At 36.1% G+C, this 26,389-nt stretch overlaps 2 protein-coding genes across 3 annotated transcripts in view; both read right to left on the bottom strand.

The window, feature by feature from the left end:
- The window catches only part of LOC140165105 (T-complex protein 1 subunit zeta-like), a 328,487-nt gene that overhangs the window by 63,981 nt on the left and 238,117 nt on the right, over positions 1–26,389 (bottom strand). The window lies entirely within an intron of this gene.
- Positions 1–26,389, bottom strand: part of LOC140165102 (beta-1,3-N-acetylglucosaminyltransferase radical fringe-like) — a 127,915-nt gene that overhangs the window by 21,351 nt on the left and 80,175 nt on the right. The window contains exons 3-6 of the mRNA XM_072188529.1: positions 22,480–22,522; positions 6,084–6,143; positions 3,752–3,899; positions 3,141–3,226 (exon numbers count right to left, since the gene is read on the bottom strand). Of these exons, the coding sequence (XP_072044630.1) occupies positions 3,141–3,226; positions 3,752–3,899; positions 6,084–6,143; positions 22,480–22,522 (337 nt within the window). The remainder of the gene's footprint in view (positions 1–3,140; positions 3,227–3,751; positions 3,900–6,083; positions 6,144–22,479; positions 22,523–26,389) is intronic.

Below are 26,389 nucleotides of genomic sequence, written 5' to 3'. Positions count from 1 at the left end.
GATAGATGAGCATGTTGTGGATCCTTGTGATATCATGATAGCATATGTGGTGTGGATGGAGAGTTGTAGTAACTAAAACTTATTTAATTTGAACAATTAAGTTGTCAAAAACTTAACTATTACTTATTTATGATCATAAATGGAATTGCCATCAACATATGTTCTTATCGGAACAAATATTCCATAGCTTTGTTACAGTTTTTCTATAGATTCAGAATGAATCTGAAATTATTTCTGTGGTGGAAGGTTATCCTTTTATTTGAAGCTTTCTCCATTTTCCCCCGGTGCTTCTTTCCTTTCAATTATTAAGTTTTTCTGATCGTTGTTGTCAGACAGTGATTGAGCAATTTGAACTTGAGCAGAATTCAGGCATGAGAATGATCATCCATGAAAAAACCTGAAAAGTTTGAAAAAGCCTGAAAAAGCCTGTGAAATGAGGCTAAAAAGGCCAAAAACATGCTGAAATTCAAAGAAAGTGCGGAAATTTGGACCAAAAAAGCAGGAAATCCTGCAAAAGCAGGAAAATTCTCATGCCTGGGCAGATTAAGAAGTTTTAAAAGTTTCAAAATCTGCCACAAATATCTTCCACAGGGGTAGTGTGGATTTCAACAGGAATAGCCAATAATTTTTGGCACTAAAAGTCAGCATAAATAGAACACATAAGCTTTATTGTTAAGCTTAGACCTAAAAAAAATTCTAAATTTTCAAAACAAACTTTTGTTGCCATGGTACTTAATCATTGATTCCAGAAATGACAAATCTACTGTCAATTCAGCCACAATTGTTGAAATTCAATAAAAAATAATTTTGACATAAAACAAATTGTGAACCACACAACATGCATTGTTTATGTAACTGGTACGAGAGGATCAGACACGGTGCCGCAAGCCAAATCAATTCTTCATTTTTTACTGAATACCAGAAGAAAGAGACCGATAAAATTGTCTACCATCTTAAATCAATTGTTGGGATTGTACGTGCCTGGAAATATGTGTATTTATATCTACTTCAAAGCCATACATATCCAAACAAGTCATTTTTAACATTTTGGTTTAAAGTTTCAATTTGTTAAAAAATGGATAAATCTTTGAAGATTACTATTTGTCAAATTTGTCAATACTAGTTCACATAATAACAATTATTTTTCAATATAAATATGCACATTCAGCACTATTGAGTTATATCTCAATCTTTACATATTTTATGAGAGAATCAGAGGCCTTTCAAAAAAGTTCTGATCAGTGTATGGCTTAGATTTCAACCTACTAGTGCTGGCTTAGTTCCACGGATTGTGACGCCCTGAAATAGTCTGCATGGAGTGTGTGTGGCTGTAAAACCAGCCACGAAGCAGTTTTAATCAATGCATGGCTTAGGTTTTAACCTATGAGTGGCTCAGTTCCCTGGGCTCAGTTCCTTGGGATCGTGACGCCCTCTATTAGTGCGCATGAAATGTGCGCAGCTGTAAAACCAATAAGATGGTGACTGGGGTTTGAAATACTCACTCCAGTTGTGGAAGATAGAGGCAAATTCATAATACAGGGGGAGTATGGGTTTCAAAATGATTAACCCTGATCAATTACATACTCCCCCTGTTGAAGATATTTCTACAATCTTCCACAGGGCATAGTGTAGATTTCGACTGGAATAGCCCATTATCGCTCAAAATGATCAATTACATTTGAAAAACATATTCCCCCTGTTGAAGATATTTCTAAAATCTTCCATAAGGGGTAGTGTAGATTTCACCCGGAATAGCCCATTATCGCTCAAAATATAATCTTATCTCTTATCCTAACTCGTATTAAAGAACTATGGTCAAAAGGCCACAATGGCACAGGCCCAGGTACTACAAATACCAGCACATTTTCATAATTAAACAGTCATGATCATTTAAGTTGATTTCTTTTCATAATCTACCAGTTGTGAACTAAACTTGAACCTGCAAATAACGGCAAATAAAAGACAAACAAGTCAGGGTCTGATCATGGCGACTTGTTCAGCTTCATTTCATTGTCTGTATCATACACCATTGACTAGCCATGCCAAACCGATATTAATACAACACCTTTCCGAAAACATAAAGTTCAAGATATGGAACCATAACTCGTGTTTACATTTTGGTAACATAAAAGGTTCATTACGTTGTATAATTATATGCATTCACGATGACTAGCCATGCCAAACTGATGTATATGCAGAAATGTTTTAAGGATAAATTCAGGTGCAAAATATGGAACCATAACTTGTGTTTACACTTTGGTAATATAAAAGGATCATTAAGTTGGATAATTGTTCGCATACATAAATGTGTACCTATATTAAACACAGATCGTTGCATACGGGTGCACAAAATAGGCTTACATGGCGCCTCTGTGAATCGGAAAGCAGCATAAAATTTACATTACGTTTTCCTTGCATTGTAGTCAATTGTGTGCTCATATTGTTGTTCAATATTTATTCTTGTCTAAAATACGTACAAAAGAGTAAAATATTTCCCAATCCGCTGCTCATAGCAAGAAGTTTGTCTATCGTTTGTGATCTGTATTTTCTAAGCATAAACAGTGGCGGCGCCAGTAATTTTTTTGGGGAGGGCATGGGGGAGGGCAAAGTTGATTTCAGGGGGCCATAATCAATCAATTTTGCCCATAATTGCTGCAAAAAGTGTACATTTTTGTAATTTTTACTGGGGGCAACTGGGAGGGGCACAAGTTCTGACTGGGTGACATTTGCTGCCATTGAGCATAAATGAATATGCTTCTCTGAACTTGACAGAGTTGAGTCAAGATGTTTCATGTATTTTATACATTAGGTTAAAATCTTGAGTAAATTGGAATTTTCACCATCATATTATCTGCCAAGCGATAATAGTGCTATAAACAAAACCTGGCTCTAGTTGTCTGTATTAAAATCTGTAAATGTATACAGAAAACTCAAAATCATTTTTGTTTAATTCAAAGTTTGAGAAATTTTAATCTCTCTGAGCGGAGTCGAGTCCGAGGCCAAACCGAGTCCGACAAAAAGTGGACTTGAGTCCAGATTTGAGTCAGTGTCCGGAATGTATTACTCATCAATCACACAGTCCAAGTTCCCTTTCAAACATTGAAGCAGTAGAACTTTGCCTTGGGTAATGTAATACTCACCTAGCATATGGTGACATCTTTAGAGCTAGAGACCTGCTGATACAATAACCTGCACCACCAGTAGCAAACCAAAATGTTACTCGTTGCTATGGAAACACACACGAGAAAATTGGAGAAAAAGTAAAGAAATTAGTTAATTCTACAAATAACAATGAAACAATATAACAATGCCTTTTTTTTATACACCAGCACTCATCATTGCATCTCACTACATAAACACACATTATTAACAACTCTCCACATTGCATTAATTTTTCTCAAAACTGGCAGGCATTTGGAATTTTTACCTGCAACAATGATAAATCAATAGCTAATTTGTATATCAAGACATAAACATTAGAAAAGAGACAACATAATGACACAATCCCAAAGTTTACTTCTTGTTTTAGGTTTATCTCAAAATTGATTTGAGCAAAAAAATATGAATCTTTCTTGACTGCATCACATTTAAATCCTTCGTATGTGAAGCACCACCTTATATGGTTTCAAATGACACCTTTTGATCTACGGCTGTCTTTTTAAAGACTATTCTTGTTTTGCTTTTATTGCCATAAAGTTGCCATCCTAACCTCACCCAAATAGGGTCATTTTGCCCCCAAATATATTCTTACCATTGCGTTGTCCCTGTCCATGGCCTCTATTGGATGGCTGAGACTAGCACGACCTAAGTAGACATCTTGCTCATGCTTGTAGTCTTGTAATAAGATTAGTAGCTGTTTAACATTCAAATAATTATCATCATCTACTCCACAAAACCACCTGAATAACGAAAAATATAATACATACAGAATAGAATTAGAACAAAATAATACTGATCCTTTCTAGGTTTCTAGTCCAGGCTGAGAAGTAAGGAGCGGAGAGGGCTTACAAATTTACTATTTTCGCTATCAAATTTTTATCGCAGATTACCCTAGCCTCCTGAAAAAGAAGAAGCCCTTGCCATTCCATATATTTCATAAGCTTATTTTACATGACCAAGAAACCCAAGACACATTTGTTTTTCTGCAAGCTTGTTGGATCATTTTCAAAATTAAGTCCACATTTCTTTTCAACTTCATGTTCATGTTCTCAAGATTTGAACAATTCCCATTCAAGGTATCTTAGTATATAGCCTATATATTAAGTATGTGACATGATGACATAATGATCCAACCGAGCTGAAGGAGGCAATTTTGAAAATTGAGTTATTATCATCCAACACTAACCAGTAACCAAGTGTACTATTGCTGAAATTCTTATATCCTGGCATACTTTGTTTTGGTTACAAAGTTACAAGCTTAATACAATGCCAATTTTCTTATGTATTTTACTGTTCCATCCTACTTATTTTTGTGTGTATCTCGATTTCATTATTCCCATCTTTGGACAGGTTGGACCACAACATGTCACATATGAAGACATTGTGATTGGTTTTCAATATCCACCTCATCAGAAACATGTCACTCAGTCAGCGATCGGTGGAAACTGATTACAAAGTTTCCATCTGATCCGTTCTAATTATTTTATATAGCTTGATATTAATACCAGTACGGTCGGACATTGATGCTTGCGATGGCAATATGTTTTAATTTAGTATCAAGTCGAAGCTTCTATCACTGAGAAATGCCTTTTCCTCAAATTAATATACTCCAGTTTACTGCTGTATCCAGTATAAATTGGCCTGAATTTCTGAGTTGGTGCGTATTTGTTCTGAGTAGTATTTATCTGCGGTTGAAGAAATTCTATTTAACCCCCTGAGTACTACCTGCCGATCTAACATTGCCTCTGATTGGTCAATTACATGATATCTTCACTTTAATCACCAATCAGAAAGGAGCTTTGGAAATAATTCATCCCAATTTTTTGTGTGGTGAAATTATTCTAACAATGTTGCTGATTGGTCCAATTGATAATGAAAACTTCTTTTTGGCCAATTGGCAGGTAGTTCTCATGGGGTTAATGGATCTTTTCAAGGAAAAGCTCATCCTAGATTACATGACATTTGACCAAGAGCTTAGGGACCGATCGTTATTTACGGCAGGGGGGGGGGAATGGGTGTTTTGGCAAAAATATCGACAAAAATTTCGCGTTCCCCCTCGCGTCCGCTCAAAATTTTCGTGTTCCCCTTGTTTTCCCAATTTTCTCCATTTAAAATTTAACAATCCCCCTCCTGGTTCAACTAAAATTTCAGGTTCCCCCCTCAAGACCACAAAAAATTTTGTGTTCCCCCTAAATTTACCCATTCCCCCGCCATAAATAACGATCGCTCCCTTATGGTTGGATTTATTTGATGGATTGCAGAAGTTTGTAAAAGTGGTCCAAAAAAGATGTTATGCACTTGGCAGCAGTTTGTAGAAGGGGATGGAGCCAACATGTCCTTTTTCCACTTCATCTGAGCTTTTTCCACTTGATGTTTGCATAAACTAGCAGCTCATAGGAGTGAGGGATCAAATGGGCATGAGCCTAAATGGAGAGCTTATATCATGTGCCCTCCCCAAACATGCAAACCCTTACACACAAACATACCCCACCCGACCGTCCACAACCACCCCCTCCTCCAGTGTTTACCTAGAGGCTGTATGTTGCACTCAATTTTGGCAGTGAAAATTATATTTGGCACACAAACATTTGCAATGCTGTATTACAATTTATAGTCAATTTGAGGAATTACTGAGCCAAAATTGGACCAATTTTTTTGAGGGGGGAGGGGGAGGGGAATGCTTCATTTGGCAGCCCCAATTTCCAGAGAGAGTAAACACTGCCCCCCCCCCCCACATATACACACACACACTTAAAAATACAGGGTCAAATATGCACCGACTAAAATAAATTGACCCTGTTTCATTGCAAACAACCACTTTTGGGGTTCTTTTTGGCCCTGTATAGGATCAAATTTGACTACATAAGTGGTTGTTTGCAAATAAACTGGGGGCAATTTATTTTTCCACTGCCTTAAAAACTTACCTTTTCCCTGATTTTAAAAATGTGTCATAAATTACAGCTGTTTTACAACATAATGCTTGCCTGGAAAAAGAAAAGAAAGAAAAAGAGAAAAATATAATCACATTAGTTGCAAATCATAATATCATTTCCTGATTTTTTTCAACTGAAGAGAAATATCACAATGTAGGCTCTGTAAATACATCTTTTCAATAACTTACTAATGGCAACAATGCTTAATATTGCCCCAAAAAAGAAGAAAAAAAGAAGACAGAAAATCACATCCAAGGGATTAATATCCATTAATCTGTTATGTGATTTTCCTTTGAATCAGATCATTTAATCCTCATAATATTTTCTTTCCATTATCTAAAGGACAATGTATGTAATTGCTCTTAAAATGAAACGCCAAATGAATTTTCTTGCTCTTTTATTTGCTTTCAATATGAATAATGGATTATTAATTTCAAGAAAGTAGATTATCTAAAATACCCATCTTTGAAGAATCCATTATGCTACAATGTTGGGTTTCTTAATCTATATTACATAGGCCATTAGCTATAGTCTACTTAATAGCAATATCTATTCAATAATTAATTGCTACTTTATAAGGGAGCCATTATTCTTGTTTCAGTTAAGCTTGTAAATTGCGCTCATTTCAGCTTTGTAACATCCTTAGGGATCGGGAAGTATGCTAAACCCCTCAGAGTCTGTAGGCGAAATATTACAACTATTTTGTATTTTAATACAAAATTCTTAACAGAATTTTACAAAACTTGTGCAAATCTGTGCAAATTTTTCTTGTAGGCTCACTATGGTACTGAACATGTGTAGGTCTGCATCCTAGACAGATGCTGAATGGCTCATAGAGTGTCTGTCTTTACCCGCTGTAATAAATCAACAACATTTTACATAGGCTTAGGAAGATTTTCAACATGGGGGGGCTGAAACTTGAAAAAAAAATTTGTGGGGCCAGACTGGGGGTGCACGAGGGGGTTGTCCCCCTCGCAGTCAGAAAATTTTGCAAAATATAAGTCACAAAGACCCCTTTCCCTCTATTTTATCACAATTTTTTAAGTTCATCTAGGATTATTGGGGGCTGAAAGGTATTCCAGCCCCGCACTAAAATTATTGAGGGCTGAGCCCCCTGTTCCTAAGCCTATGTTTTATAAAATGCAATAAATCTCCTGATTGTGGTATAAAAATCACACATATTTATAAGGATTATGCACTTGAATAATACTAGTAATACTAGATATACACTGACTTTCATATCCCTGTTCACATGTGGCTTTCAAATTCTCCCCTAATAGCGGGATTTTGCAATTCAGTTCTTAATCCAGAATACATCAGTTGGTTTATAGTTAAACTTTCATCATGAAATGCATCAATTTGCCAAATCCTATTCTCAACTAAATCCATTTCTCATGAATTCAATTAATTTTTAATGAATCCTGTATGTCTGATCTAGATCTGCATTAACCTTTTATGTAAGTCGGTTACATGCGATTACAAGCTGAAATAAATTTCCTGATAAATTTCACAAATAATGTTACCAAAACTCACAATTTCGAAGTTTTCTGATTAAATTTGATATACATAAAACATACATTAAAATTAGTACAAACATGCCTAGTATTGGTTTAGGTTTCAAACATGCTCATCTGTACGGACACAGTTCCTTAACCCCAATAGGTGTATATGTTCACAGAATGACCTTTGCATGCACTGAATACAAAAACTCATACTCCACAACTGTTGAGATATGACTGTTGAATTGAAGTTACTGAACTATGGCACTGGAAATGAGAGTGAAACTATTGAAGCTACAATGAAAGCACAAAGGCCACTGCTTTGATTTGAAGTGTCACATCCATTTACAGAGTTGTCAAGATGCGGTATTGTTGAGGAGAATTATCAGTCCCAATTACACTGTCCAGGTTTGACTTCAATATAGGTTAATAGAATCTGCCCAGCATTATGGAAGAGCAGTAACAATTTAGACATCAGATACAAATGTATTCTGACAACCAAGTGACCAATATCACAAACCACAGCAGCAGATAGGCGTATCCCATCATGCTCTGCAGTACCACAGTAGAACTGCACATGCCATAGAAAGTCTACACAACATCCCTCACTTCAACTTTCAATTACTGGCTTATATCAGGGGAGTTTTGTTTGAAAAAATATGATCTCCAAAGTATTGTGAAACTATCCATAGCTCTCAATATCTAAGCCGCTCTTACTTATGTTTTGTATGTATTTGCTATGGAGCAAGCAGATGCATGATGGGATACTCCCTTCAGCTGCTGTGATCACAAACCGTGTAATTTGATTGAATTCTGACTTTATTTCAGGGTACATCTATCTATTCAATTCATAATGACAATTGTTCTTCTCAAACAGTTGCAAATAGGATCATATGGTTAATAGATGATTCATTGTCGAAGAGCAGTAACAATTTAGCCATCAGATATAAAATGTATTCTGACAACAAAATGACCAATATCACAAACCGTGTAATTTGATTGAATTCTGACCTTAATTCAGGGTACATCTATCTATCAATTTATATTAACAATTGTTCTTCTCAAACAGTTGGAAATAGGATCAAATTGCGATTCATTGTTGAAGAGCAGAAACAATTTAGCCATCAGATATAAATGTATACTGACAACGAAATGACCAATGTCACAAACTATGTAATTTGATTGAATTTTAACCTTACCAGGGAACATCTATCTGTTCAATTCATAATGACAACTGTTCCTGATATAGATTGCAGTTGAATTTGAGCTTGACAAATCATCATTTTTATAGGAATATGAGATGCTTAAATTAATTTGTTGGGTGTGCAATAGGAAAGCAGAATGTTTAAATCTTTTGCTACATGTACATTGTAATAAACTAATGTGAATGAGCTCCCTTAAGGCTGGGGGTTTCTTGTGATTTCAATATAACCCCCCCCCCCACCATAGCAGGGAAGTGAATGGACAACTTATCCATTTCCTGAAACTCCATCTGGTCATTGGACAGGTGGCTGAGGGCTTGCATGCTGTTTTTTATGAACATTTTAGCGCTATAATTTTTGAGAAAAATGCAAAAATAGGCACAAAATTGGCCAGGGATGTAGTATCCCCTTAAGGTTTTTTTTCCAAGGAATAAGCTGCAGAATATTATCCCCTCTAAAAAGTTTTTTGGCTCTTTGTATGATGAATTATCATCATCAAATTCAGGAAATGAATTTCCTGATTTTTTTTTGGGGGGGGAGGGGGGCAAAATTCTGGAATTCTGGTAATTTCTGGAAGATTTACATCCCTGTTATAGTCGCCAGTGCTTTTGAACCTGTCCAGCCTTTATGACAATTCCAGCATAGACCCCCTTCCAGGGTCTATGATTCCAGGAAGGATAGGATCTCAAAATTGACTGATTTCACATAAAATGTTCATTCTTTTCATCAAAAAGATTTGAGAAGGCAGTCTGTCCCTCGATCACCACTCCTTAGTTACGCCCTGTGCCCGACTTGTCTTCATTTGATTTTAGCTATCAACCCTAACAGGCCTGAGTGCTACAAAATATGTGCTTGCATCCCACGGGATGTGATGATGCAATTCCCTTTAAAAGTGTTAGGCCCTATATCTAGGCACCATTTCATTGGTCCAGCCAGTGAAAGACCTGTGAATAAGTGTCGCCCACCTAGTGCTTGCTGCTTAGCATGTGAGGGGTCTCGGGTTCAAATCCTACTCAGAGCAAACAACTTCCTTGTTTGTTTTCACTCTTTATTCCTTCCTTCTTTCCCTTCCAGTCACCAAGAAGCCTTTCAAGCTTTAGAGTAAAATTAACTCCTTTACCATTGATAATTGTCACTTTATAACAAAATCTCAGAAATTGGTTGAAGATATAGTGATGAAACAAATAAAGAAAAACTACACATTATTCATATTTAATAATCCAATATTTCTTCTGTAGCATACACAAAGCTCCCAGACAATTAATATGAGGCTAATTTTCCCATCTTTGTAGATTAACCCTTATTTGCATGCCAAGTTGCCAAGTTATATAGTTTTTATTTTTTTTTAATCATAAATTTAACACCAAAAAAATAAATTCACCATTTTAATATATTTATACCCAAAATTTGCAATAAGCATGTGAAACGTAGTCAAATGAGTAATGAAAGTACTGGGAGGTATGTAAATTTTGTAACTATACTACAATGAGCCAAAAATGACATCATATCCAATGACAAAGTCCTATAACCTGTACTCAAAATGATAGCACACAGATTTGACCTCATATTGCATTGTTTGACCCAAAATAGTCAAAGTTCTCTCTATGAGCATACAAGCATATTCAGATTATCAAACTGTGTACTGAGAGATGAGCATGTTGTAGATGGTAGCGCGGAATTAGTTGAGGCGCAAATAATTAACAGCAATTGTTGCCTACGGTTACGAGTCGCTACAGTAGCAATTAAGTGGTGACGAGTGACAATTTCTTAAATAGGTCTGACACTACATGTTTAAATCTCGCTATTATCGTACTTCTCCATGTGCATGAAGTGAAAGTGTCATGCCTGTCAATGTAGATTATAATTTTGTAAGCTTATAATTTTATAAGCTTATTATTTTGTAAGCTTATAATTTAATTAACAAACAAGTATAGCATTTAAACATCTTCCAAATATGTATCCAGGGCATGTATCATTCGAAAGACAGAAAATCAATCAAATTACACTCGAGGCCTACATACATGTAGTACTCTGAATTCCATTTCCTAACCCAAATGCAGGCCTAAGTTAGAGCATATTCCCATTTTTTTTATTCATTATATTATAAAACAGACTTAAGGGCTGGGGTATGAGCGTTTGGACAGTATTTATTGTGGGACATTAGAGCACATCAGACATATCGAATTGCATTCTGAATACGAAGAATGTCATTCTGATATCAAATAATTTTGATTTTTTGAAATTAGCAATTTAATACACATTTTATGGCAAATCATTAAAATTGATATTTTTGATATTTAACAGTACTTGAAGTAAACTTTATAAATCTGATGATTTATACTTAAAGTGTATGTAGGTGGGATGAAAAGCCGACGATCAATTGAAAATTTTGACCTTTAGTATTGAAGATATGGATTTTTTCCCCAAAACACCAAAAAAAAATTAGGTCTTTTGGGAAAAAAATCCATATCTTCAATATGAAAGGTCAAAATTTTCAATTGACCGTCGGCTTTTCCTCCCTGCTACATACACTTTAAGAATATGTCATTAGATTTATCGAGGACTGTATTATATCAAAAATTTGCAAAATATCAAATTTTATAATTTGTCATAAAATTTGTATTATATTGTGATTTTCAAAAATGAAAATTATTTGATATCAGAAAGACATGCTTCAGATTCAGAATGCAATCGATAGGTCTGAGGTGCTCTCATGTCCCAAAAAAAAATACTGTCGAAACGCAATAAACGCCATTTTAGATCCCTTAAGGGCCTGGAATGATGAAGGAATATAACTATCGTGTGTGCACAGTACTATTTCTACAGAATAGCGATTTGGTTTTCATCAAGCAAAATTACTTTTTTCCTGCATGACACAAATAATTTGAAAGAAACAAAAATGAATTACATACAGTTGTTCTTTGCATTATGATTCAACTGAAAGATTTTAAGGTGATACAGTCTTAAGCTGAATTTATACTTGATCGCCGAGCGATTGCGATGTAACGCTTTTGGAAAGCGATTGGCAATCGCAGAATTTTGCTATTTATCGCCTGTCACTTTTGCATTTATACTTATCACTTCGATAGCGATTGCAGACGACAATTGAAATATTTGAAATGCCACAAAATACATCAATAATTATTGCTTTGAATTAATTCAGTACCGAAAGTTAATAATCGAGAAAGGTAAATTAATTAGCAAAATTATTATAGATTCAGTTGATAGGAAATGATTGGTTGATGCATTTACGTGTCAAGCGATATCGCTAGGAAGTTGAGATTTCTTCAACTTGCAAAAGCAACATCGTTTTTGCCTCAGCGATTTGTATCGATTGATCAGCTTGATGCTTTTGAGCGTGCGTGAGAATCACTTTTCTGCAAAAGCGATTGATCGAGTATAAATTCAGCTTTAGTTATCCGTGTTGTTTGGACAATAACGTTCACACAGAGGGCATTTTGCTTGCCATCCTTGTCCGCAATTTATCCCCAAAACATTTGGAAATTTTGTAGCTATTTTTTAGTATGTAAAACAATTAATGACAATTTTATTGAATTATCCTTCACTTTTTAAATCTTTCCAAAAAATACATGTTTACACACATTTGCGGAGATCATCTTTAATAAATTGGCAAGAAAAGCTTAGGTGGTCAGTATCATCTTACAGTGCAGACAATATTTAAGTTCCTTTTTCTTACGTGCACCACTTGCGATAGTCTATCATCAAGTTTATGGTAATTATGAAAAGGAAAAACTTTGGCACTTTTAGAATTGAACCAGCTTCCTCTGAACCTAAATATATTACTTTTTCACTGAGAAGATATCGTAGACTTCCCACAAATCATTTCTTTCCTGTACTGATTTGCTATTCAGTGCAAATGGGTTGTGAGTGACAAGAAATACTTCAACTGTAAGCAAGCCTTGAAATAAGCAAACTGGAACCAGGAGCAATTTGTTTTGAATGTTGCTCCTGGTTCACTGGGATTTTACAAGAACCAGGAGCAATTTCTAAAGAAACAGGAGCAATTTTGAAATAGTAAATCCTTTTCTGCATATACAATACAGCATACAGCACTACTGCATCAAGTGCAAAATTAGAACCAGGAGCAATTTGTTTCAGAAAATTGCTCCTGGTTCATGTTAATTTAACAAGGACCAGGAGCAATTGGTGGCTTTACGAGAGCAAATTTGCTCCCCGCGCCCACTTATTTCAAGGCTTGACTGCAAGACTGTGATGAGCTCTGTTTAACTGAGGTATTTTTCAGCATTCCAAGTACTTGCACTGCAAAATTACGAAACATAATCTTCATCCATGGTGTTGTCTTTTTGAAAGACATTTCTTGTTATCACTAGTATCGACTCACGATTTTAATCTATGGTTGCACTGAATAGCAAATCAGTACAGGGAAGAAATGCATTATGGGAAGTGTAAGGTATCTTCTCTGCATTTTTCATTCCCTCTCAAAGCAATTGAGAAAATCTGTAACTCTTTTCCACAAAGTTGACTACACCCTTTTCGTTTGACTTTTACGATTCCAAATAAAATAATAAATGTCAACCAAAACTTTGTCACGATTCTGCGATATAAATGGTGCACTTACACCTGTAATTCTACAGAAGTGTTACTAATTTCATTAGGATCTCAAATATCGACTGCTAAGTGCCAGAAGTGGGTAAGTGCAAATAGTTGCTCTGTGCACATTTGGCAATCTACACACAATATATTGTACTCAGGTAACACATGGCAGTTACACATGGCAGCTATTGCACTTACCAACTTCTGGTACTTAGCATCTATCAGGACACAGTTCTTTAAAGAGGAAGCCCCGCCAGAGCAGTTCTTCTGGGGTGAACCAAACCCGCCTGGTTATAAAATTAACAAGGTTATCTCTGAATTTGACAGATGCTAATTGATTTTTTAATGCTATTTCATCAATTAGCAGGTTTGGTTCACCCCAGAAGAACTGCTCTTGCGGGGCTTCCTCTTTAACCTCAATATGCTTGTACATTGATAGAATGATCTGTAAATATGTTGGGTACAAAAACTTGTACTCTACACCTTGAGATGAAATTTTGAGCCGTGATTGTTGCATGGAGGCCGGCAAGTCTGTAGGGAACTTGGCACTAGGATCCACAACATGCTCACCCATCAGGGCACAGTTCTTTAACCCCAATACATTTGTACATTCATTGAACGACATTTGAAAATTTGGGCACAAAAACTCATACTCTGTAACTTGAGGTCAAATTTTGCACTATGGTTGTTTAACTGAGGTTTTTGAACTATGCCACTGGGATGAGGCCATTGTGGTCCATAGTGTGGGGTAGGATGTGCCACTGAGAAATTTAGTTTTTGAAATTTGGGCAAAATTCTGTTATTTATTTTCGAAAAAATTAGAAAAAATTACCAACATTTATTTCAAAATTGACCTAGAGAAGGGGGCCATAATTGTTACACAAGATGCATAAAAATTAGACCCTATTTGTGGCACATCCCAAGGTATGGAGGTTGTTGAGCTCTGCAGCTACATCATTGGAAATAATACAATTTTGGTTCTTGAGTTTTGGGATGGTCAAGGAAATTGGTGAGGACATCTGTGAAGGGGGTAGCAGGTGGTGGCCGCATTGCATTCTCTAAATTCAGTAAATTTTCATCGTCAACCGTGTTATTGAATGGGATTATTTTGACATTTTAAAACGCTTGAAATATCACAAACAAATAGGCCTATGTTAATAAATAATATAAATACAAGCTAAAACCGTTGGGGTTCGATAATGAACCCCACAAAACTAACCAAGTATATTGAAAATGCCATACGGCCGGGCGCTTTCACAAGTTGCCGGCTCGATCATGTCAGCCACCACCTGGGGGGGTAGGATGCAGGTAGAGGTATTGCATGAGTCATCCAATTAGAGGGAGGGGACACAGGCACACCTACCCAATGACCCTATTTATGTTTGGCTGATGTGGGGAAGAGTACGGGGTGCAACACACCCCATAAATGTGCAAAAGGTCTGTAAAAATAGCAAAATTGGGCTGAAAAATGTCAAAATTTTCAACCAAATCATGAACTTTCTGAGAAAGTTGTCTAGGATCAAAAATTGTTCAGGGGTAAAGGTCTTATTTTGGCTAGAATAGTCTATAGTAATACTACTGGCCAGAGTGAAGATTTCTCTTGAAATGGTCTGCATTTGGAAAATCTGCACACTCACAAAAATCACTACAGGCCTGGGAGGGGTCTATATGTAATGCAAGCTTTAATATTATTTTTCTACTTGACAATGACAAGACATCAGAAACTAATACCCCATCCCATAACTTTCACTTTTGACTTTTATCTATACATTCATAGTGTAATAACATGACATGTTTGGGACGAAGTATGTCATCAGTCATGGATGAAATGATATTTCATATTTCCCATGTGTGCATCGTGAGACTGACTCATCATGATTGTCATGCGGAGATAATTCATCTTCACTTGGAGTGTGTTTGTCTGTATGAGAAGTCAAGAGATAGGGTCAACTTATTGGAGTGTGAGATTTCAGACTGGGGCGGAAAGAAGCACTCCCACATTGAGCTGCCACAGCCACAGCAAGGGAATAACATTTTTTGTTTGTTTGAAAGTTCTTTGATCATTGGGTGAACATCATAAATAGTTCAAATGATTCAGAGGGGCTGCTACAAATATGCAATTACATTATCTGAGGCGCAAATCACATATTTTGGCTCAAAATGCGTTTTTGACATTTTGTGGTGTGATCAAGCAAAATCAGTCTTAAGTCTGGCATATTCAATATTGAATTTTTACATGATTGTATAAAGCATTTGCAAAGCTACATTTTGCAGAAAAACCAATTGAAATTGAACATTTACTTCCAAAAATATAAAACAGTTGGAATAGACCAAAATGCATGGTATTTATATATGTCCAGAAAATGAATTCTGTGGTCCACTTGCTGGGTGTACTTGGAAACCACATTAATCAATGGACAAAATGAGTACAATTAGCAGTGTAAAAATCCTAAAGAAAAAAAACGGCCAATTCGAGCGATATCGGGCTTTTTAATAATATGATGGAAATTCCTTTTTTCAAGGAGCACCGGTATTAAAAATATTACTAAATATTACTGCTTCTACAAAAAACATAGAAAAATAAATTATTGTTCTTTATAATATATTTTATCAATAATTACAGTATTTTTGTTACCTTAATAGAGTATTTTGGTGGTGGTGGTATGTGTGGAAGGAGGGGGGGGCTGTGGTAGGATTACAGGCAGTTAAATACAACATACCACTCGCGCTCACCATTTTTCCAAGCAATTGGTATATGGTGTTTCCAAAACAATATGCAAGAAGAAGAAATTGTTGTCTTTGTTTAGCTATATCTGAACATCAATATATCCGACATGTGATATCATATAACAATATTAAGATGTAAAAACTGATTTATTTTAAATTTGATTTCTTTTGCTTTTTGCATTTTTTATCACATTTTGCCTATGAAAAATGCCTTTTACTAGCAGGCTACTAGTAACCATAATCTACAATCTACCAATTTCAGGAGTGCAGATGGGAAAAAGGCCCTATCTAGCCTTCCTCTGGCAACCTTTAGTAGTATTATATACAATTCTACATAATAATAATCATTGAACAAGGGGGAAAGGTCCTATCCAGAAGGGCTAGGGCATGGCAGGCATAACACATTTGATTTGGATGACAATTTTGTTATCTAGCACAAAGACCAAAGACCCACCGATATCATACCAAGTCAAGTGGGGGTAAGATTTGATTTTGGCCTAGAGGGGTATCACAGAGGTCAAAACCAAGATGTAAACAACCAGATCTTATGACCAAACAATTTCTATTTATTTGGGCCAAAATATCTTCCAATCCTGAGTGGGCACTGGGCAGCATGGTCAAGTGATCATCCCATTGTAATCCAGCTTGACAGATCTCTGTATTGGGTATCAAAAACAATATTCAAAGCAGATTTTGATTTCTTGCAAATGTGGTGCCGCTAAAATTTCAAATGCATATTGTCTTTGTTATTTATCGGACTAAAAAATAAAGGTAAGATTTTATTTTGGCCTAGAGAGGTACCACAGAGGTCAGTATCATGATGTAAACAAAAAGATCTTATGACCAAACAATTTCTATTTATTTTGGCCAAAAAATCAAAAAATCTTCCAATCCTGAGTGCAGAGGCGGATTTTATAGGGGGCCCTAATTTTTGCAGTGGCGTCTGACTTTGTGTATTTTTGCAGAGCGGTGCCTGACTTTGTGTGGATGCAGAGCCGCGGTGGCAGTGACTTGGTGCCCCTATTGAAAATTCCTGGATCCGCCCCTGGAGTGGGCAGCATGGTCAAGTCTGTGGTCAAGTGGTCATCCGATTGTAATCCAGCCTGACAGATCTGAGGCTTGAATATCAAAAACAATATTCAAAGCATATTTTGTGCCACTAAAATTCAAGCGCAAAATGGCTCAGCCTAGATGTGTAATGATGTATTTTGAATACTTCAGGGAAATCAAAATTGTCTTTGTTGATTACGGAGGTTGATAAGCACTTTAGAATTTCATATAAAACCCATCATCATAATTATAAAACCCATTAAAGCATAAACTCTTATATTATAAACAGTGCAATACTATCATGCAAGTATGATGTAGAGGTCCCATTATTGCAATATTGCAATAAAAAATCTCAAAATTCACAGAACTTTCAGCCACATGCAACGTTTGCAAGCCATGAAAGCAGCAGCATCAGCCTGCAGCTTTGTCACTACCTCACTCCGCAGGGAACATAAGCTGTGCTAGATTTCGGGCGGGGTTTTTCGGCGATATTAGATCTTTTGTGATTGATTTCATCATCATGGTGTTCACTCAATGCAATGCATCCTTGCCAGGTTCCATTACCATAATGCTTTGCATGTGAGCATGTGTCTCATAGAAGTCAATCATGCCTTCCCATAATGCAGTATTCTATACCAGGGCATATAACATGCTGACAAATTAAGACAATTTCTTTAATTGAGAATTGCGATAATGGTTACATAATTGACTCTGTTGATATTACAATCCTATAAAAAAAACCATAGTTTTCCTCTCCCAAAAAGTTCCTATAAGGTCAGGAATCCTACAATTATATTCAGTTACTTTACCAAATGTAATTGTAGAATATCTTTTCATGCCCCATACACTACTCAGCATGTGAAGATATAGGTAGTGTATGTGTGACGTCTTGTGGTTCGGAAATCACATAAAGCTGTCAGTCCCGTGTAGTCGTCATCCCTGTGCACATAAGTCTCAGAACTATTCGAAAAGAAAAGGGGGGACCACCCTACAAATGTAGGTTCCAGGATAAGTTGGTGAGTGCAGTTAATAAGCCCAATCGGCATCAGGGGCGTAAATCCATTTTTGAAAGTGGGGGACACACTGACAGTGGGGAAATCAATAAATACAGTAAAAAATTGGGCGCCAAGCGGCTAGCCCATCGCGTTAAGCTTATGCGGCGCGGGGGGTGTCTGAGGGGATGTGCCCCCTGAGAAGCAATAAGAAACTTTTGCAAAATGAATACCTAATTGAAGCGATTTGGTGGCCCATTTTGGCACTATTAGTGTGTAAAATTTTAGTTTAAAAAAGCCAAAAATTTGTGAAATGACGGTCCATGAAGCCTTTTGTGGAAAAGTTTTCCCTATTATTACATAAATTGGCAAATGTGGAAAGTAGAACCGAAAATGGCTACTTGTTTACCCACTATGCAGGGGTGTCTGAGGGGGGATGTTCCACCCTGAGAAGTTGAAGCCATTTGGTGCATCATGTTTTTCAGGATTTTTATTTTTTGGGGGGGGGGGGTCCTGATTTTGAAAAAGTGGACTTTTTCCGGGGGGGGCAATTTTGTAAAAAGTGGACTTTCTTCCCCAAATTTGGACCTTTTTTGACCAAAAAAGTGTAAAAAAGACTTCTTGTACACTTTTGCAAATTTGGGGAGGTGCGGTCGCCACTGATATAATAGGCCTACAAGACCTGCCCCCCCCCCTGAATCCGCGCCTGCAGGTGTAGAAGTGAAAGCGACCACTTGTTTATAGGCCTATACACACAAGGGGTAGGGGGTGTCTGAGGATGTTCCCCTTGAGGCGTTGGAAAATTTTACAAAATGAAGGTCCAATTGAAGTCATTTTGTCAAAATTTTACTTGAGATTTGAGATTTAAAATTACTAAAGCATGCATGGATTGATTGGTGATAAAATGTGACAGGCCCTGCATATAGGCGGGCCCGCAGGAATTTTCACACGCTTATGGGCCGTGGACCCACCTTCACGCAACGCCTAAAATAACCACAGACCTATATATAACCGACTGTGCGTTTTTTGTAGGCATGGGCAGTGATGGGCATACTCAATTACATGCAATTTAACCTTTCTCTTCTTTTTTCTCCTTTTCTCTTCTCTTTTCTTCCTTTCTCTTCTCTCTTTTCCTTTTTTTTTTTTTAGGGGTGGGGACCAAAAGTGGGGGACATTTGATATTGTGTCCCCCACTTTAAAAAAGCTGAGGGGACGTGTCCCCTGTCCCCACCGATTCACGCCTATGATCGGCATTGGAAGTTTGCAATGCATTGTAGGACAGTTTTTGCAGTTTTAGGACACTTTGTCCTTTGACCTTTCAGAAAATTCAGAAATATTGGGTTTTTATGCGTACAAAATATAATCTAAAAATGTTTTACAATATTTAAAACAAATATAAAAAATATTAGTGTTTTATAAATTAATTATTTGGTATTTTTAATGATCAAAATTGTGACAATAATAAGAAAATTAATAATAATTACGTAAATTTTCCCGATATGTCAGAGGTCAAAGTGTCCTAAAACTGCTCTCAAAAACCGGAAGTTAGAATGGCGATTGGGCTTATTAACCCTAACTGAACCCATGCTTTTGCTATCAGAAGGAAAAGAAGAAATGAAAAAGAAGAAAAGATGAACAAAGAAGTCACTTGGTAACCCCCATGATTTGAACCTTGGACCCCTTGCATGCCAAGCAGAAGATCACAGACCGGTAGTCACTTGGGTTTCACTGGCCCGGCCAGCTAAAGCTTAGGCATGCATGTGCTTGCAGTGGTTTTTCATAGTGAGAAGAAGAAGAATTTCACAAATGCATCATGGGAAGGGATGGTATTATTGCATGAGTCCATGCAGGTATGATGCCTGACAGAACTAGATATCATATTTGATATCAGAACTGACATACAAGATGAAACTGAATACTAACTGAACCACAACTAGGCATGTTTGTACCACATTTCAATCTAGTCACAAGAACAAAAAGTATAATTTTAATAAATTATGGATCTGTCACTTGCCAGATATTTCTGTGTTATAAAGGTTAACCAATATTGAATGGAAGAAGCAATCAAATTTAACCCCGAAGTGACATCCCTATTATGACTATAAAATGTTATTATTAATCTTTTCAATACTATGTTTTATTAATTTTGATTGCCCATATCCCTTTTCTTTCGTTTATAGAAATGATTTGATGGCTTAACATGAATGAAGCATAATGCAATGTGACCACTATCAGACTTTTAATATTACACACATGTATTGTATATGGTATATCAAAATGATTGATACTCATCAGTTTTGTTGTCGCCTGCTTCTTCCAAATTCAACATCAGATCCTCTTGAAATGAGTACAATTTATTGTTTTATTACCTTTTACATAATATGATATATCTACAAATAAGGTAGATTTTTTACTGCATTTTGATATGGCAGTCTTGGCTGTACTCACTGGATATTGATGGATACCAATCATTTTGATACACCCTGTACTAGACAGTAGTGTACCACATTAAGATAATCCAATATCTGTGGGTATTTAGTGCACCTCCCTCCCTCCCCATCTATCATTGATTGAAAAAAAAATCAATCAGAATAACATGGTACAGAGGCCCTGCATGAAATTATCGATTGGCTCCAAACAAAGGATTTGAGCCGGTGTCCTTCCGTAGTTATGGCGGAATGCAGTCCATTCAATCAAATGTTGTCATCAACCTATTTGATCGTAGTGCAGGATTATGTGTGTTAGACGAACTGTCACGGTAGATTGCAATCATGCTTTTGTGGAATGTATTTTAGTAGTCCGCCATATTTATGGGATGATACTCACATGCAAGGCCTCTATATCAAGGTATGTTTATGATACTGAGAATGATCACAATATTGTGGCTTTGTATCTTCCGAGCAGGCCTCAAAATAAATGGAGGTCAAAGTCAATTTTGCTCACCCCCCCCCCCTTCCTCAACCTTAAAAAAAAAACCTGGTTCACACTTAATCTTGCTAATAAGTTCCAGGAGAACTTTATCCTTTTAAATTCTTGCTGCCTGTATTATTTTGAGACCTGCATGCTTATTAAGCCCTATGTATACTCCATTAATATCACAGTATCGTTGATGAAATTGAAATATACCCTCCATATTCCTCTCCAAGGAAGGTGTTCCTCTAGGCACTACATCATGATAGCTCATGCGTATGGCTGGGGGTCACCGATAACCCGACCTTGATTTTACAGCAGCTAATCAAAATCATGTAGCACTGCAATATCCCTGCAACTCTTGGTGATGACCAGAAATCCATCGTATGATAAGAATTTTCATCCCAGAGTTCGTAAAAGTCTGGCTCAAAAACAGCTGTGACGTTGAGTATACATCGGCCATAACCCAATCACTTTTGCCACTCCCATGACAATGTGACACCTCTGGAGAGTGCCAATTTCTTATATGAAACATGTTCAGAAACGTGATATCAAGCGTTTACAGCCTACTGTAGAGATTATGGCGTGGTCAAATGCATCAAGACTTTAATCCCCTTTCTTGTTTTGTTTCCAACATGAGAGTAATTAAATTTTCATAAAAAGCTTCTCGGAACTGGGTCAGAGATCAGAGGTAGATTATCACCAGATATGTTGTCACAGTAATTGGACACAGTGGTCGCCTTCTCTTCGTTTTAACTTACACATGTTGTCATGGCTGGTAACGCTTTTGAAATATTTCATATGTGATATCATCAACAAAAACGAAGCTGTAAAACAAATTTTGAGATCTGGCTAACAGAGAATTTAAAATTTATGTAATTACCTAGTAGGGGGGTTACACCCCAGCTAGGTATTGTTATTCTGTTGGTTTCTTCTTCTTTGCTTCTGTCAACATTGCTCTAGTTCAATTTTTTTCATCTATGTATAAAGTAGTACTCTAGTAGAAGTTTTGGTAGCAAACATGTCCTAAGTATCAACAAGTCTTCAAACACTCACATTTTTTTACATATATATTTTGAAGAAACCCATCTACCGTAAAAACTTGATAGTTAGCATATGTGCTTACTAATACTATAGAGAGCTTTTGAAACATGCAAATATGAAGAGCCCCATCCACAAAAGTGTAAAGGGTTTAGAGCAAATCATCGATGCACATAGTTATATATGAACAAGTAAACCTTCAAATTTGTGGCTCAACCCCACTAGCTCAGTTGGTAAAGGACCGGCCTTTCATCAAGCATGAGTAGCGACCACTGGAAAAGCAGTAATTCACTGTAAAATTTTTATGTAACATCGCCCTCTGTAGACAGAATGATACTAAGGGACAGTTTGTAGTTCAATGCTATTCGGCAGTATGTATATGAGTACTTACCTGGAATGTTGACCAGAACAATTTGTATTTATAAGGTGATAATCTGTACAAGATAAAAGAAAAGAAAATGGAATGAAAAGATTTTAACTACAATTTTATAAAATTTTCTTGAGGATTAAACACCTGCAATACACAAGTATCAACGAACAAAAAGGGCGCACCATTGTGATTTCCAGAGGCATGGAAGGCAAAAAACTTTGCTCACAAGTGAAATGGAAAAAAAAATGCCCCTGATATCATGATGAGTAAAAACAATTTCCCCACCTAAATTGTATAAAGGTATACTTAAAATTGAATGGCCCTTTCATGCTAATACATTTGTAATAATTAATAAATTTTTTTCATACAATATATAATGACTCATAAAGAGCAAGTACTCAGGGCCGTTCCTAGGGATTTTGCCGCCCTAGGCAAAGCCTCTCCCTGCCGCCCCACCAAAGCATACCAAAAAGGTATTAAGGGGGGTTACCCCCTTGAAAACTCATCAGTTTTGACCTATTTGTATACTACCCATTATTTCTTTTTATCCGCCCTCATATTTTCTTCCTTTTCTTTCTCCATGAACGTTTTTTTTTTCCTTTCTCGCCTTTTTTTTTCGCCCCTTTGCGTTTGCTGCCCTAGGCGACCGCCTTACCTGGCCTAAGGCCAAAAAAAAAAAAATTGTTGTGTTGCCCTCAACCGCCCGACCCTAAATCCTGGAAAATCAGGGGAGCAATTTTTTTTTTTTTTTTTTTTTTTTGAATGATGATTTTTACAGATTTGTTCAAAAAAATCAAAGTTTTTCACTTTAAATTAATATTTTATTGAGAGACTAGTCTTTAATTGATGTCTAACAAGTATCCAGAAGTCAAAATTAACAAATGTCCCCATTAAGAAGCATTATTGAAGAAGAAATTTTTAAAAACTGAAGGTTTAAAAAAAAAAAAAAAAAAAAAAAAAAAAAAAAATCCGACCCTCCCACCCAAATTTCCCATTTTCCCACTTTAGGGCAACACAACAATATTTTTTTTTTTTGGCCTAATGGTCGGAACGGCCCTGCAAGTACTTTGAATATTGCTGTCAAATTTTCAATTCTAAATCATCTTTCCTAAGAATATACTAAAAATAGGAAATACAAAATTCTGGATGGCCCTTTCATGCTAATAAAACTTTATTAATTTTTTTCATAATGATTATAATGACCCATAAGAGCAAGTACTTCAAATATCACTGTCAAATTTTCAATTCTATATCATCTCTCCTGGTGATTTCATCACTGCATTAACTGTCATTTAGATGCATCTAAATTGTACTAATAATCCCTCCTTCAAATTGAAACCTCTCTCCACGGACAGTTTTCATTAAAAAGTAATTATTACAAGCCTGTATCACATCTGGGGGTTGATGACCACTTGCTATTGGAAATTGTCTCATGCGAAACCAATATAAGAATCCCGGGATAAGAATGCTCATTTTTGTCAAATGACCTCACTATGGGTCACAGGCTTCAATTTCTGCAGGGTATTACTTCTAGACGAAAAAGATCTTGCCTGATTTTCGGTTTATTTAAAATGTATAGATATATATCTCACTTTATCTGTATGCTAGGCTGTCTTATCTTCCTATGCTGTATCAAGTCTATTTGGTTTGGGGTAATATATTCCTTACATTGTTTTACTAGTATCACAGCGATTTGATAAAACAATTGTACCTGTAATTTAAGTGGGGTTTATATATATACCGATTTGATCAAATAAGCTATACATGATCAGAGATGTATCACAGATCTTGTTGATAGGCCTGGAGCTCATTCGCATCATTCCAGCGAAATTTTGGAATTTGGCGGGAAATTTTGCTTCCCCTTGTAAGAAATATGTAACAAGGAGAGTCCTTAAAAAGGACAAGCTCACATGTAGGAAGTGAGGTATTATTGTGAATATGAAGTAGGAGAAGAATGTTAGGAATAACTATTTAATTTATGTTTGAATTAAGAATGAAGATAATGCAGTTCAAATTAAAACACATATAATAAGAAGTTTTTAACGTATTATATATGTGACACAATCTGGTCCATGGGGGCCAAAGGAGGCATTTTTGAAAAAAAAATATAATAAATATATATAAAATAGGCTATCATTTACTGAAAACACCAATGGTCTAGCATATTTGGTTCTAAAGTTACGAAATTTTTTGATGTCTATTTTCTTATGTATTTATTGTTTTTTACTCCATATATGTGACACAATCTGGTCCATGGGGGCCAAAGGAGGCATTTTTGAAAAAAAAAAAATATAATAAATATATATAAAATATACTATCATTTACTGAAAACACCAATGGTCTAGCATATTTGGTTCTAAAGTTACGAAATATTTTGATGTCTTTTTTCTTATGTATTTATTGTTTTTTACTCCATATTTTTACCTTTCTCAGTTTCATATTTGCCGCCTTTGGCCATCATGGACCAGATCGTGTCACATATTGTTTTATTTTTGTGGGAAGTTTTGTATCTTGGGAGTTAAATTTGGCTCACCTTCCTGAAATATAATACATTTTCCAGCCCTGCTTGTTGAAATAATAATTATTCATTCCAACACAGAACAAAGGGCTGCCTAACAGCGTTCGAAATTTTGGTTGTCCGTTCGTCCGGGACAACTAAAAAAGTCGCCGGACAACCAAGAATACTGATTCGGTTGTCCACCGGACAACCATAAATCTGTAGCCTTTGTCACCGTTGTAGGCCTACAGACAACCAAAAACTTGAGACGGACAACCAGAAATTGTAATCTGGTTGTCCGTGGGACAAACATTTATTTTTCCTTAATTCGAACACTGCTGCCTAAGTTCACATTTACCAGCAAATCTCTCAAAAACGCAGAAACTAATACTCATTCCAGTACAAACCACAACCTGCTTAATTTCATTTTAAAATCACTTTTGCAGCAATGTAATCAAATTGTTTAGTTTTAGCAGATGTGCATTATAAGCATCTGTGGGTCAGTTTCATATCCAGGAATTAAGAAACAACTAAAATAAGCAATTATAGGTAAGCTTATTACAGCTGTATAAAACCCCACTAAAATCTTATACAACAGATTTCACTATAGTCTTAGACTTAGTTTTTAATAAAATTTTGAAAGTCAATCAAGTAGAATTTAAGTAGGCCTAGTACTGTTATCATGTTTCTTCCCCCCGTGGTAATGTAGGATACTGGCCTCCCTGATATTAAAGATTTGCATGCTTTTTGTACTCTTTAGTCATTTGCTTACCATTTCCATCAAACTTTTCCCCCTTTAAAATTGCCTTGTCACCCCCTTTGCCCCCCGTTGAATAAGTTCTTCCTAGGCCACTGCACCACACTGATCAAAACTCTCTTTAAAATCATTTATCCCAGTTCAAAGTTCCAAGCAAATTTAATTTCATGGCCAATCACCAAGTTCCACAAATGATAAACATGTAATTGAATACTGTCATTAAGATGCAATTTGACACAATTAAACAGAAATTGGATGCCCACAAACGAGAAACCAGATACATGTATCCTTGCCTGGTTGGTGCATTCAATACTTCCCTGATAAACATTCAATTTCAAAGATGATTACATCTTCACAAGCATGAAGCACTCACTTAGTAAATACTTGAAATTATATCCATCCTTCTTCTTTATAACTTTAAATATCAAAATGATCAGGCCTCAGGCTCAGGGATCAGGCCCATAGCCAGGATTTCTTTGTGGGCGTGTGGATTTTCCAAAAATGCAGAACTTTTGAAGAGAAAACTTTATACCATTGATTTTAGAGCCTATATTTTAGATAAACTTCCCATAAAGTTCATAATTTGGGGTATATTAATCTACAATTTTGACATTTTTGGCACAATTTTGCTATTTTTGTAGACAAAGCAGACCTTTTTGATGATTTACCCCCTGCAC

The sequence above is a fragment of the Amphiura filiformis genome, chromosome 11 (assembly GCF_039555335.1).
Source record: "Amphiura filiformis chromosome 11, Afil_fr2py, whole genome shotgun sequence".
NCBI classification, from domain to species: Eukaryota; Metazoa; Echinodermata; class Ophiuroidea; order Amphilepidida; family Amphiuridae; genus Amphiura; species Amphiura filiformis.
Note: the sequence above shows the minus strand (reverse complement) of the source record. Positions and strands in the feature narration are given on the sequence as shown.